Source organism: Rhinatrema bivittatum, chromosome 18, assembly GCF_901001135.1.
Source record: "Rhinatrema bivittatum chromosome 18, aRhiBiv1.1, whole genome shotgun sequence".
Taxonomy (NCBI): domain Eukaryota; kingdom Metazoa; phylum Chordata; class Amphibia; order Gymnophiona; family Rhinatrematidae; genus Rhinatrema; species Rhinatrema bivittatum.
The window spans coordinates 38,305,324-38,321,063 of NC_042632.1; the positions used below are offsets into that span (position 1 = coordinate 38,305,324).

A 15,740-nucleotide genomic window follows, 5' to 3' on the forward strand; every position below is an offset into this window, starting at 1 on the left:
ACTTTTCTTTTGCTTTAATACATTTTTTGGTGGTTTGCATTTTTTTCATTTTAAATTATCAAAAAGAAACGAAACAAATGAAATTTTTAAAAAAAACATACTCAAGAAAAAAAATGAAATGAAAGAATGCCTATACGCATCCCTTAATGATTGTCTGGTTTCTGCCAGGATTGTGGTATAAACCTCCAACTCAAATGCTAAAGTTATTGTTCTTGTTAGCTGACAATTGATCACATATAGCAAATGAGACCTGAGGATTGAAACTAGCCTCCCCATCGGGCCAGTAAGCCTCTACAAGCATTATTATGGCATGCTCTTGCTTCCATTCAGGTGCAGTGCCATGTCTGGTGAAAAGGACTGGGAAATTGAGCATCTTCAGTAGAGTAATTAATTTAATTAATGCTGTATGAAGTAATATGAGAAGATTTAATTTTGTTTGTAGATATGTGCTGCAGAAATACTCAAGTGAAGAGAGTCTAGTGTTTTAAACTGTTGATATGAGTTCGATATGTTGATAACCATGTTTCTTTCAGATGTGATGAGACTAGGCCTGAAGTCATTACTTACAGTGGCCAAATATGAAGAATGTTAAGCATAGGTTTGTCCAGATTTTTAAATTTCCTCTTTCTCTGTCTCTTCTCTGCCTCCACCCTACCAGTACTGTAGGATTTATATGTAATCCTAGTTACTTTTGAATGATATGTTCTGGTCATCCTTGACCACAGTTTAGTTTGGTATGGCTTGGGCCTTCTGAGCATGCTCATAAATTAGTCACAAGAGGGAGAGACAGAGTGGGTGTGTAAAGTGCAGACATGAAGAGAGATACCTGCCTGCATAAGGTCTGTGATGTTACAATTGAAAGACCATCTCCTTCATAGAATATTATTATGTCCTAGGGAGAACGAATTTGCAAATCTGGAATTTCCTACTCCAGTAAGGAGACCCAACGCCAAAGAAACTATGCTTATTGTGAAGTTCATCATGGAGTATGTGATCTATAAAATGGATTAGAATTACTGCACGAGGAGGACAGAATTCCGAGGAAGTGGAACATAACTGAACAGACGCATTAATCGGTTCGGAAGAACTGATCATGTGTAATGCTAATCTTTTGGCTCTATCAAAGGTATTGAACCTTTATAAGTGTTTGTTGCAATAAAAAAAGAATGTGGATATCATTCCTACGCATTTTGCACACACTGGCAAAAGTCTAAAGACAGCATAGAGGGGAGAATTGATTTTAACAGCCTTTCTAAACTAGGTGGCAAAAAACATAAGTAAGTGGCACCAGTGTTCCACTAAATTTACCCACACACAATTACATCTGCTAATATGTGCGCAGAAAATTCTGAGGACAATTTACACAGGAGTGAATTTTTAAACCAGTTACTTACATAAAGATGGTAACTTTTAAACCAGTGTGCGGGCGCACGTGTGTGCACATTCGTCGGCCTGCACCCAGGGATGTGTTCATTTTATAACATACATGCATATATGCGCACATGTTATAAAATAACCTGGACGTACGTACATGTGTGCTCAATTTTAAATGGATGTGCACACAAATCTCATATCTACTGCATGTGGGAAACTTTTGCAAGGGACACACGCTAACGCTGTTCATCATTTCCCAAGTTAACCTAGTTAAGGGATAAGACTTCCAAACCTTCCTAGGTTAATAGCTTCCCTTGTACCCTGTTAGCCCTGACCCTTAAAACCCTGCTGAGTTTCCTAAATCTTTTTATTTTAAAACTTACACGTCATCCATGACAGAAGTAAAATGATGTGGCAGGGCACCCCCAGCGTGCACCAGTGCATGTATTTATGCACTCATCTCTTGGCCAGGCCCAATCCCACCTAAACCATGGCCACGCCCCCATCCCTTTTTTGTAATTTGTACACACAGCGGGAGATACGCACATAAACAGAAGGCTTTTAAAATCCGCTTGGTGCACGCTGCCCCAACTTGTGCGTGCATCTCCTGGTTTTGGCACATGCTGGGCTTTTAAAATTCACCTAAAAATTAGCATATACATACGTAGCTTGCTCTTGTCTAATCGCAATTTTATAAACATTGAAAGTACGCACGAACTTTGCATTTTGTATGCACATATATGTGCAAAAATATAGGGCACTCTAGGTGTGTTCCAGGGTGGGGTCAATAGTTATGTGTATAGGTTGCTATTTTATAAGACACATATCTACATTTGGCAACTTACTCACATATTTTTATATCTGCTAATTATCGGGCATAATTGATATCAAACTTGTTTATTGTGTGCTATTGGCCGGGTGGGAGGTCTGGGTGAAGAACCAGAAGGATATCAATAACCTGGAAAAGGACTGGATGAACTAGTAGAGGAACTGAAAACTGATAATCTCAATTACCTGTGCATTTTTTTTAAATATACTGACTTGTGTGCATAAATCAGGTTTCACATAAGCAAGTCCTGTGTTTTATTTTGTGCATAAAATATACATGTGCATGTTTTTACAATTGGAAGGAAATGCTCTTGCTTTGAAATATATTCTTTCAAATCATTGCATGTATGTGTATATCTGATACATGTGAACTATAAAATACTGTAGCAGATCTCTGTGAAGTCATATACCCACGTGTTTGGGGCCGCATAGAGTTCTTTGAAAGTTATACCCATCTTTTTGAAAATGCAAAAATACGTATGTAAGAAGAAACTCTGTTCCCCATTTCCACCCCTAGAAGTGCCTCCACTTAGTCCAGGTAAACTTATGAGTGAATAGGCTGTATGCATATAAGTTTACCCACATATTGAGTGGGCAATTTTGTAAGCCATCTCCATGGGTAGAAAAGTGTTTAAAACACTAATTTACCTTTGGAAATGCCTTTGAAAATGCCCTCTCAGAGAAGTCCTGATATTTCCAACAACAAATATTATTGAAACTCCCTGAGGAATTTTCCTTTGAAAATTCAGTTGCAAACCCACAGGTGCAAAGCACTCTTAGCCCTGCAAGCTGCTTGTGGGGTTTAAAAATGGCCACTATTATACTGAAATGGGTGTTAAAAATCCTGTATTGGCCAAAAAGCCTAGGAATGATCAATAATCATTCCACAAGATGTTAAACAATTTTACAGTACTTGAGAAGACTGAGTTTAAAGATGGAACAGGCTGACCCTTCCAAAACATTTTCTTCCCTTGTCCAATTTATTGTAATCTTTTTCCAATTTAGATCTTATGTAGATGTCTTAAGCTCGAATGAATATTTTGTGCATCGTAATAGATTCTCTTATTCCTGAAACCCAGTAAAACTCAAGGTCAGTGCTGGGAAGTCCTTTTTTTTATATATAAAATTATTGAATAATTGACTCCCCTACAGGCCCTAGAAGTCATCCCATCAGGCTTTTAAGCTTGAGTTTCTTCGCTCTCTTGGCATGCATTCATTCAAAACAAGGATGAACTAAAAAGGAAAGAAAAGCAGAGGACAAGAAGAGGTTAACGGGGGATCATTAAACATCCAAGTGAAAAACAAAAAAAAAAAGCTGCCACATTTCGTTTTTCCACAAAGGTCTCCTTGGCCCTTTTCCAGTTCCTGGGACAGCAAGTGGGTTTGAAATGCGGTCCCTTAAAAAAAAAAAAATGCATATGCAGTGCAGCAGAGCCTCTGCTTGCGAGGAGAAGCAACCTAGATAAAGAAACATGTCGATCTGAGATCAAAGAGCTGAGCCCGTATCTACTGAAACTTAATAAGTGGCAGCTGGACCACATTGTTTTAAACTCCCAGGGGTGATGCCTTTGCTGTTGAAGGGAAGAGAAGGCATTAGCAATATAAAGATGAGCATTACGCTCAATGACAATGTGACAAAGCAGTGGTCCCTAAGGGGGGAAGAACCTGAAAGGAAGAGTACTACCCAACTGCTAAGCCACCAAAAGAAAAGGGGACATTAGCATGACGGAGTGCATAATGTGTGTGTGTGTGTGTGTGAGTGTGCGCGCGCGCCTGCATATGTGTGTGAATGAGGAGGGTTTTCTCTCTCGCTCGCTCTCTCTCTCTCTCTCTCTCTGTGCTCAGTTAATCCTGCTGTCAGTTGATGTTAAGGCAGCATCCTAAGTGCTGGATTTGAAGAGAAAGAAACGCATAATACAGAAGGTGCAGGAGCACGAAGACAGCTCCCCCTCCCCCTCCTCCCCCCCACAAAAAAAATAAACAGCAACAAAAAAAGGAGGGGGAGATTAAAGAAATCCCCCCCAATCCAAATCTATGGTTGGAAGTTGGAAGCTTCTTCTTTGCCAATGCAAAAGGAAATATGCAGCACATTTTTGCCTTCTTCTGCACCAGCTTTCTAGGGGCAGTGGTAGGGGTGAATTTCCCCAGCAATATCCAGATCGGTGAGTTTCATGGCTGCTGACTGTTCAAGGCATGTTAGAGCCTGTGGGCAAAGGCGTCGGGTCCAGAGCAAATTCCATTGCTTGCAAAGGAGGAAGAGGACCATATGCTCTCTAAGCATCTCTTGTCTATCGTGAGCCGGATTGCATGTATGGAATAGGCTGGGAATGGGAAGCGGGAAGCCGTTTGCACACAAAGGACGGGAAAAGTGCCTGCAAATGATGCAACTGATGTCTGTTGCAAGGAAAAGCTTTTAATGTTTTTTTTCTTCTCTGAGAAATGCAAAAGGATTGGGGCTAAACATGGAGGAAGGATTCTAAGAATGCATTTTCTGTTTTGTTTTGTTTGGGGAGGGGGGGAGGGGAGGGCAGTTCGGGCATCTCTGCTGGGACTTGGTAGCGAGTGTGGGATGCAAGCTATACAAATTGGCAAATGTTTGGTCTTTTGTTGAGACTTCAGAGCATGGTCGAGTGAACGTAGCATTGCCATCCTTCCCTCGTCTTTCTTTGTCTTATTTTTTCTTTTTTTTTTGTTGTTTTTTTTTCAGTGACTTGGCTTATTTTTCACTCTCGATTGCAGTTTTGTCTCTTTGCATTAGCTCCCAGGCAGTCGTTTCGCCACCTTTTTTTTTGCAAATAGCAATCTTTTTTTTTTCTTTCCTCCTCTCTCATCTCCACTGGCACTGCAAAGGTTTCCTATGGCGTTAATTTTTGCTAATCCTCAGAATTCTATTAGGTTAGAGCAGCTCCTGTTTGCACAGATGCATAATTAAGGATTGTATTGCTGCTGCTGCTGCCTCCTCCTCCCCTCCTCCATCTTACATATTTAATGAAAATAGCTTAAAGGATGAAGATTTTAGTTAATTTTGCTTTTACTCATGCAAAAAAAAAAAGAAAAGAAAAATGAAAATATGTATTTGTTGCTTGCGTTCCTGAAGGTGCTGTTGCAAATTTCAGTACGAATTGTGAGGCTACCCGTCCAGCAGTTACACTGTTGCTTCTGCAACGTGTTGTGGAACATAAATGTGCTTGGCAAAATATGTTTTTAGCCCAAAGCATGGCTGGGTGCCTCTCCTTGGCTTTTTTTTTTATTGTCCTGCCTATCACACCGGGGCACATCATTGTTTCTTCTTAATCTGACGAGTTTGCTCTGTTGCTGCCACCTGTAAGCATAATCTTTCGCATTTTCCATGCAACAGAAACTTCTTCCTTATTGCAAAAGGCTCTCCTTGATATAAGGATGCCATCCCCTGGCTCCCCTCTGCACTGAACCATCGGATATAATAAGCACCTTTGTGCTAATGCACATTTGATTTCCCCAGTCTAACAATTTAATAAAGAGGACTGTGTGCAGGTATGCATAGAGTAAAAGGAACTGAAGACGTCAGTATAAATGCTCTGCAATCCGGGTTATGTGCAGTCTGACTCTGAGCAGCTATTATACTGGTGCAGGAGGCCACTTCTGATAAGGCTGTTTTGTTTTTTTTGAGGGGGGGAGAGCTGTGCAGATTGGTATCAAAGCAAAGAATTAATTGAGGAGTTACTCCATCATAAAAAAAAAATAAATAAAAAGATAGAAATGGCATGGAATAATAATAATAAAAAAAAAATCCTAGAGCTATGGGGCTGAGTAAAGCACTTATCTGCCAATAGACTTCCTATCTAGAGTGTGGCAGTGAGAATCCATTCAAAATACCTCATCTTTTTTTTTTTTGGTTCTTATTTCTTTTGCTTTTTTAGGTGGATTATTTCCTAATCAGCAGTCCCAAGAACATGCAGCTTTTCGGTTTGCGTTGTCTCAGCTCATGGAACCTCCTAAATTGCTCCCCCAGATTGACATTGTAAATATAAGTGACAGCTTTGAAATGACCTATACCTGTAAGTAATGCTTATTTTTTACTTTCCTATCTGTTCTGCTTAGGATTTTGATCATCTTTTTTTCCTGACTAGCGTGAAAGACATGCAAAGTTTATCTAAAAGTAAAGAATTATGGTCCTTGCGCCAAAGGCTGAGTCCCGGAGAAAGACATTTGCTTTGTGCATGTTAGGACTTCTTCCTGTATAATTAAGAGTTTCCAATGAATGGTGAAATCCTGTATGGTTTCTTTATTTACCACTTTTAGAGTCCACCATTGTACCTGTTGATCCTTTCTTCCCTGTAGATCCCTTTCCTGGGCAATTTCATTCACCCTTCTAACTCCAGAGAAAGGTGATGGTTCTTCACTCTGCACTGTGTTGCCCATTTTAGTTCACTTTTTTTTCACCTCATTTCCTTCCTACTTTATGTTCTTTTCAGTGTTTTTTTTTGGTGGGGGAGTGGGGGACAAGGATTGCTTTTCTGTCCTGATCTATTCTGCTGCGTGCATAGAACATGGCAAGTGAAAAATGGCCAAACCCGAGCAGACCAAAAGTCCCTTTAGTCCGGTGCCCTGCCTCTGACATTGGCAGACAGAAGATAGCTTGCCCCAATCTTAAGTAACTCCCTCAAAACTTCACTTTACCATATGGATATTATGTGCCCTGTGCCAAGGATGGTTGTCAGGATATCAGGGAAGATTAGTCATGATTTGATGCAAAGCAAGATAGAGACTGTAATGTCTGACCCTCCTTAAGGAAAACACAATTTTTCTTATTATAAAATGCGCACGGTGAACCGGTGTCATCAGAAATGGGCAGTGATAATCTGGTACCTTTTGAAACTATCACTTATACTGCTATGTCAGCTGCCTGAAGGAGGCATGCTTAGGAGATATGTGCACTTATTTCGCTCATGCCCGTATCAAAGAATAAGCAGCGGTAGAATTACTCTTCTGAAGAATTACTGCACACAGATGGAAGGACCAATAAGAGGCAATGTCACCTCTTGTCATTTCTGTGTGTGTGTGGCAGTGGTAGGGAGGGAATCAGTGCTTTTAAGTAGAATAAAAAAGACAGAGTGCAGTTTCTGGAGGAGTACTGTTTATCAAATGAACTGGAGTCCCATTCTCCACAGTATGTGGTTGATCTTGTAAGCATTTCGGCCTCATTTCTTTACATAATAAAACCACCTTGGTAGGTTGACAGTTCTTTAAATTCCTTAGGAGTAATGGGGAAAGGAATGGAAAGTACATGATTCTCCCAAAACATGCTTCGTGGCACTATATGTTGCCAATTGTTGCATTAGCCATTTTGTTTAAGTATAGTTTACTAATAGCTGGGTTGTCAGTAATTATCATGAGGAAAACTGTAAATATCAAAGTTAAGAGGTGTGATTCACCAAGATACAATATTTATTTATGATGGTCCAAATTTACAATGAAATAGTAATTCACAATATGCAGCTGCAGACAATGCAAAGTCACACAGAGCAACTTAGGTGACTATGATGTTTAGCTACAGTAGAATAACCTCTGATATGAATATGATTTACAAAATGTCCCAAAGGTTTAGTGATGTATGAACTATATTTTGCTCTAAAGGGGAAAACACAGGGAAACAAAAGAGTTAATGCAAATAGACATAATACAGCCAATTGATACAGTAGTAAAGATATAGAAGATATTCTAAAATAGCATAATAGAACATACCAACTAGCTAATTATGACCACATAGCATATCAATAATATTATGTAAATTTAGCAATACACTTTAAAATATGTTTGTGTACATTGCATTTACATTACACAATCTTAACATACTCTGGAACACTGAATTCATATGTATTTTACATTTTCTTGAGAAATTGAAGGCCACCAGAAATCTGGGGCCACCTGTAAGTTGCCATGACAGCCTCCATTGACTCCATTGGCTTTAATGGGACTTTTATGGTTTGTTGTGTGAATCAAATACATTTCTGTGGGAAACCAGTGGTCACGTAAAGCAACCAAGCATTCTAACTATACTCATGCACTGCAGGGTTCTCTCAAAATACCCTGGTCATTGGATATACAAATCAGACTTGGAGAGTATGAATTCCTTTTCAAAAATCACTCACAACATATTGTAGATAATATTAGAGCCCTATAAATCATGTTTTTATAGCAGCTGATTTTTCATGCAGTCATAATGGAATAAAAAAATGTAGCATTGTGAGGACAAACATTTTTTTTTTTATATATATATATATATACACATCTAAAGTTGCACTGCTCCCATTCATAACCAAAATGAAATGTGCAGTGAGGAGACTAAGGCAAGCATAAGAAAAACTGTTTGCCCAGTCTGTATTAGAAAATGAACATGTCAAACCTGAAAAACTTTGAAAGTAATTGTTATGTTGGGGTTTGAGAAGCTGCAAAATGACAGGTTGCTGTATCTATTGGACTAGGCTCCACCTCTAAAAATCATTTGTAATGGCACGATTGGTAGGCTGGCATATGACTTTCATTTCTACTTAGGGCTGTATGTGTGCCACCGTTTTTGTACCATGCCTGGCTAGTGCTCCTGAAACATGAGGTAGAACATTCTGGCAAGACCAGAAGGCTTAGGGCAAGTTGTATGGGTAATATGTTCAGCCCTCTAGATGAAGATGGGCAATGGGTTTATATAGTGTGAGTTTAATACTTTTTAATTAATTTAGAATTATTATTCATATAAAAATGTACAAATGCATGCATAAATAAACAATCTTTACTCTTCATCTTTACATTGTTGAACCCAGGGCATTATGTAAGGAAAATCAGGAAGCTTCCCCCTCCTTTAAAAGTAGAGCCATCATGAGTACTTAATAAAATAAATAAGCTCTCATACCATTGCTACACAGATGAAATTGAGGAAGTTCTCCAGAGATAAGTCACTGCATGAAAATATTAGCTATCACCTATTTGAGTACCTTCAGGTACATCAAAGGGAAAAATTGACTTGGAGTTGAGATGACACATAATCTGGAAAGCTCTCTATTCTCCCTCTTTGAAAGGGAAGCCCCAACTTTTTGACAAAAACTTAGTATTTTGTCATTGCTTTCATTCCTAACGTTTTCTTTCTGCAGTGCATTTTGTTGGGAATTTAAGACATCTCCCAGTTCTCCAGCCATTTTCCTCCTTTTGAAATGCTGAAATACAGGTGTTAGATAATATTACGGTGCCTGACAGAATCATCCTAAGGTTGCATTCTTTTTTTTTTTTTTTTTTAGGCCAAGACCATTTTAAAAATATAAAATCACCCAAGGAAAATAATTCAAGTGAAAACTCATAGTAGTACTGTGTAGAAGAGCATCTATGTTGCCTCTTCTTTCTAGTCAGCAAACCTTACTGGGTTGATGCAGAGTACAACATTCGAAGGGTTGAAATGTCTTTTTAATATTGTTTCTGAACTTCTGGGCCTTTTTTGCAGTGATAATGCCAAGAACTCTGGGTAAATCTCTCTGGCAAAAGCTATAATTAGAGGGTGTGGAATATTCACAATGCAAATTGTTTCTACAGCATAGCATTGCTAGTGATGCATTGTGCAGAGACAGGGTCTATGACGGAGCTGGATAATCACTTTGCATTTGATTGGCGTCTCTTTTTTTTTTTTTTTCACAAGTTCGGAAATGAATCAAGTAAAAGACCAGCTGCAAAGAAACAAAAAAGAAAAAGAAAGCTGCAAACATCCTCTCTGAGGAAAGAGATGAATTAATTATGTTAATGTTGCAAATTACAGACTTGTTTATTCTCAAAATCTCGACTTGCCTATTTATCATCTCTATTCAGTTTTCTTTGGTCATAGCCCTGATTCACCTTTCTATTTTGAACCAGCACAAAAAAAAAAGAACTTTACTATGTAGACAAGTGATTTGGGTGGTGAAACTCTGGCAAACTCACCTTTGCTTACTCTTACCTGCCAGCTACTAGGTACTGTTATGCCATATGTGTGCAAAGGGTCACATCATGCTTCAGATTATTCTGTACTATTATGCAAACATTGTTGCTATTCTCATTAGAAGGGATGACATCTGGACATGTCATGCGTTATTATACCTCAACGACCATATCTACAGTCTGACAAATTTGCAGCTTCCTCATGTTGCTCTCTTTGGACCTAGTGATGATATTTATTCTTTGAATTACTGGTTAGAAGGTGCAGTGAATCCACCCCGTACATGGCAAGAGTCAAACCACCTTCTGGTTACCTCCTCCAGTATCCACCCAGCCTACCTCATCTCACTGAGTGATACCTAAGCAAGGTTTTCACAGTGCTAGCAGGTGAGTGATCAAACAGCACAAATAACTGGCCTCAGGCATTTATAGGATCTAGCATTTGTGCACAATATACCCCAAACAATTGTATTTAAAATTTTATATTACAAGTAACACAAGTAGTACAAAATGCAAAGTGTGACATGGAAAGTTCATTAAGCCGAAGTGTTCTGCATCTAGTTGATGCATTTAAATTACTTTAATATATATATTTTTATGTACTTAAAGCAGCTAGAATAGTTTGAAAAAACTTTCTATTTTAAGTAGAGGCCAATACCCTAAGTTCTGGTCTGAAAATGTGCCCAGTTTAAGGAGACTAAAACTGAGGTACATAAATGCATTTATTTTCCAACATTTAGGCACCTAAGCTAGCCACCACAATTACTTTCTCCAACCTTACCCTGCCCAATTTTAAGGTATCTAATTGTAGGTGCCTGGTGAACTGTAGGCGTTCAGATCTAGTCAAGTATTCCCCAAAGTTAGGCACCTAAACCCTTTGAAAATTGATCCCTTATAAAATCAACAAATTAGTCAATACCTTTTATTTTTGTGTTCATTTTCAGTTCATTCCTGAGGCCATAGTTTTCGAAAATCAAAGTATTTATTTTGCATGTTTTTATCAGCAGGTAAAAATGTCATTAAAGAAAACCACAATACCGCCCTCCATCAGCTGATCTTTCGTAATCCAACTGCTTCAGGGGCTAAATGTTCAAACAGTACTTATCTGTAAGGCAGATCCTCAGCATAAAGACTGCCTTACAGATAAGTACTGTTTGAACATTTAACCCCTGAAGCAGTTGGCTCATGAAATTTCAGCTGATGTCGAATGGAATTGTGATTTTCTTCAATGACATTTTTACCTGCTGATAAGAAACATGCAAAAAAAAAAACAAACTTTGGCGTGGTTTGGTTTGAAACCACACGTGACATGGCTTGCTGATACCCCATATACTAAGAGAAGAAACTTTGCTATATATGCACTTTGAGTTTGCTGTTGTTTGGCTTAGTCACTGCACCTTCTTTTTTGCTGATGAAAGGTGATCACTTTTAATTTAAACATTATAAATGTGCAAAGAGTAAAATAGATTAAGAGAAAAAAAATAGAAGATTAAAGGAAGAAGCAACAGAGGCCTAATGAGATTAAATTTGTTCAAAGGTGAAGAAACCTCAAAATGAATATGGATAAGCAAGCAAAGCCCAAGAATGTAACTCTTGTCCTACAGTTTCACTAAGGTCAATAGTAAGATGCTGATAGAGCAATGAGATAAACTGGTTTATCTTCAGATCTCTTTGGACATGACTTTATAATAGGGAGAGCAATTTTGAAAAGCTATTTACTCAGCTAAATAGTCTATCCGAAGGCTGTTTACCCTTTATACCGGTAAACGTATGCATGAGCATCAACTATGCATGTAGTTTTACCTGTGGGAAAGTAGGTGGGCTCATAGGCGGGGTTATTTTGGGGGGATGCATGTAATTTTGCATTTTTTCAAAACTACACATGCTATTTTACAGAGGAAAAAAAGCATCTGCAGAAAAAGCAAGAGTAAATCTCTGAGTGTACTTCCCCCCTGGCAATTTTCAAAGGGGAGCGTGCAAAGTTCATGGATAGCAGCGCCTGCAGATGTTGCAGCCACCTGCATAGTTTTGAAAATGGGAAGCAGCTATGTTCTTAAATTGCAAATTGATGCATGGGCATCACTTTGCTTACTTCTTACCAGGCAGCAATACCAGTGTCCTCTGCTTGACTGCTTTCTGCAAAGATGCTATGCAGATAGCATCTTTGCAGATTATTTTATAGAAAATAATTTGTCTAAATGTTTTTCGTGGAGACAAGAAAGGAACTTGGCATACCAAAGGCCTGATTTACTAAGTTTACAGACTACGAAAGAAAAAAAAAAGCTATAGTAAATCAAGCTCTAAATGTACTCCTTGTCACAAATCTAAAGCAGCTGTAATGCCAGTGTTCGAAAGTAATTTTAAATACCATTTTCGGAAGGAACTGATATGCTGAAGGACATGACTAATTTCCCCCACTAATTCAATGACCAGAGAATAATATTTGAACTCTATGGCTAACTTGCAGGTCACTGCAAACCAATTTTGAAAGGGAAACTCCTCACAGTTTCCATTCTAAAATCCAGGCCAACGTGCACACTGCAGTTACAAAGTAGCCGCAGACTTTGCGTCTGCATTGAATAAGGTGCAAAGCATGAGCCAGAAAGTACATGCGGTGATTTCACAATTAAATCACTGCATGTGTTTTCCCCATCCCTCGGACATAACCCTGTCCCGTTTTTATGTGGGCAAAAGCGTGCATGCTGTGAAACAGCAAGAGTTGCCATTTGAATCTAACTTTTCAGGACAGGACGATTCGGTCCTGGTTTTATACCCCAGCATGCATGGACTTGTAGTCTTGCTTTTCTCAGGGAATGCAATGGGGAAAGAAGTCTCTGCATGCAATGGGGTAAAACCTGGCCTGGAACAATCTGCCTGAAAATCTGGAGCCAGTTGGCAATGCTAACAGCAGGCTTACTTTTACCCGCATAGTAGGGGCAGTTGTCAAAGAGGGTTTTTTTACACAGATTTAGATGTATTTTACCATGTTAACATTTTTGAAAACTGATCCCACTATATGACTACAGCAAGAGTGGGCAACTCCAGTCCTCAAGAGCCACAAACAAGCCTGGTTTCAGGATACCCATATAGAATATCTCTGAGATATATTTTCATACAGTGGAGGCAGAACATGAAAATCTATCTCATGTGCATTTATTGTGGATATCTTGAAAACTAGGCCTGTTAGTGGCTCTTCAGGATCAAAATTGGCCACCCCTGGACCTATAAAAATCCTTGAAGACGAAAATGGAACCATGGCCCTATTTTGTCAATAAAGCAGCATTTCCTCAACTACAGGATGATTCTTGGCATGTCTGCAAATGCCTTCTAGTGTGCTCAGGTTTGTAAAGTAAGGATGTGAATTATTACCTTAATATCTTGTAACCCCAAATTGATGCAAATGGCAATGCAGTACATCACCTATTTACTGTGAAATTGCAGCTAATAGTAAATGTAGTTTATGCAGAAGATGTGTGTCCACGGGAGGAGGTTACCAGGTACCTTTCTGTCATTTATGACTGGTGCCAGTTCTATTTTTTGAGACATATTCCTTCCCATTCTGGCACAGGGGATAGCAATCCAGTCCTTGGAACACATCTAGCCAGTCTGGTTTTCAAGACATCCACAATAAATATGCATGAGATAGATTTGGATACAATGATTGCAAAAATCTATCTCGTGCATATTCGTTGTGGATATTCTGAAAACCTCACAGGCTAGATATCCCCGAGGACTGGGTTGAGAAGCACTGACCTAGAGCCATCCAGTGGGAGCACTGAGAGGAAATGATTACCTTGCTGATGGGCTGACTAGAATCAGTAAGTACTACTTGGGGAAATTTTAGAACTTAAAAGTTTTTGGGTGAAAACTAGATAGGATTTTAGACAGTGCTGGGGAGGAGCCAGCTGTCGTGGTACATGTGGGCACCAATGACATAGGAAAATGTGGGAGGGAGGTTCTGGAAGCCACATTTAGGCTCTTGGGTAGAAAGCTGAAACCCAGAACCTCCAGGGTAGCATTCTCTGAAATGCTCCCTGTTCCACGCACAGGTCCCCAGAGGCAGGCAGAGCTCCAGAGTCTCAATGTGTAGATGAGTCGATGGTGCAAGGAAGAGGGATTCAGTTTTTTAAGGAACTGGGAAACCTTTTGGAGAAGGAGTCTTTTCTGAAGGGATGGGCTCCGCCTTAACCAGGGTGGAGCCAGGCTGCTGGCGTTAATATTTAAAAGGAAGATAGAGCAGCTTTTAAACTAAATCAAAGAAGAAAGCTGACAGTCGCTCAGTGGTGCATGGTTCAGAGGGAGGTATCTTCAAAGGATAATAATGAAGCATTAGAGTTGGGGCATCCCGAGAGGTTCCAATAATAAGAAAAGTAGTCCATGTGTCTATAAGTAAAGATTTACCTGAGCTAAAAGATTCCAATATATCTCTGCCAACAGAAAATAGAGAATGTTAATACAAACAAAAAACACACTTTGAAATGTTTGTATGCTAATGCCAGAAGTCTAAGAAGTAAAATGGGAGAGTTAGAGTGTATAGCAGTGAATGATGACATAGCATCTCAGAGACATGGTAGAAAGAAGATAACCAATGAGATAGTACTTTACCAGGGTACAAATTATATCGCAATGATAGAGAGGAGCAAATTGGTGGCGGGGTGGTGGTTTATGTCTGGGATGGCATAGAGTTCAACAGGATAAAGAACCTGCAAGAGACTAAATGCACAATTGAATCTTTATGAGTAGAAATCCTTTGTGTGTCGGGGAAGACTATAGCAATAGAAGTATGCTACAGTTCACCTGGTCAAGAATGTGAGATGGAAAGTGAAATGCTAAGAGAAATTAGGGAAGCTAACCAAATTGGTAGTGCAGTAATCATGGGAGATTTCAGTTACCCCAATATTGATAGGGTAAGTGTAACATCAGGACATGTTAAGAGATAAAGTTCCTGGATGGAATAAATGACAGTTTTATGGAGCAATTGATTCAGGAACTGATAAGAGAGGGAGCAATTTTAGATCTAATTCTCAATGGAGTGCAGGATTTGAGAGAGGTAATGGTGATGGGGCCTCTTGGGAATAGTAATCATAAAATAATCAAATTTGAATTAATGACTAGAAGGGAAGGCTAAGTAAATCCACAGCTCTAGCACAAAACTTTTAAAAGGGAAACTTTGATAAAATGAGAAAAAAAAGTTAAAAAAAACCAAACCCTGAAAGGGGTAGCTACAAAGGTTAAGAGTGTGCAACAGACATGGACATTGTTAAAAAAAAAAAATACCATCTTAGAAGTGCAGTCCAGATGAAAGGTTGAAGGAAGGTCAAACAATTGCTCACTTGGTTAAAAAGTGAGGTGAAAGTGACTATTTTAGCCAAAAGATCTTCATTAAAAAATTCGAAGAGGATCCATCAGAAGAAAACAGGAAAAAGCATAAGCATTTGCAAGTTAAATGTAAGACATTGATAAGACAGGCTAAGAAAGAATTTGAAAAGAAGTTAGCCGTAGAGGCAAAAACTCGTAATAAAAACTTTTAAAAATATATCCAAAGCAGAAAGCCTGTGAGGGAGTTAGTTGGACTGTTAGATGATTGAGGGGTTAAAGGGGCACTT

The 15,740-nt window shown here is 39.0% G+C and overlaps 1 protein-coding gene across 2 annotated transcripts in view; it reads left to right on the forward strand.

The window, feature by feature from the left end:
* Nucleotides 1-457: 457 nt before the first annotated feature.
* GRIA1 (glutamate ionotropic receptor AMPA type subunit 1) overlaps nucleotides 458-15,740 on the forward strand; it is a 274,216-nt gene continuing 258,933 nt past the window's right edge. The window contains exons 1-3 of one of the 2 annotated variants that reach the window (XM_029583868.1): nucleotides 458-598; nucleotides 897-1,126; nucleotides 6,102-6,239. In XM_029583868.1, the coding sequence (XP_029439728.1) occupies nucleotides 6,167-6,239 (73 nt within the window). In that variant the 5' untranslated portion in view covers nucleotides 458-598; nucleotides 897-1,126; nucleotides 6,102-6,166. Of the gene's footprint in view, nucleotides 599-896; nucleotides 1,127-4,090; nucleotides 4,365-6,101; nucleotides 6,240-15,740 lie in introns of those variants that run through there. The other variant, XM_029583867.1, reaches the window with a different exon arrangement.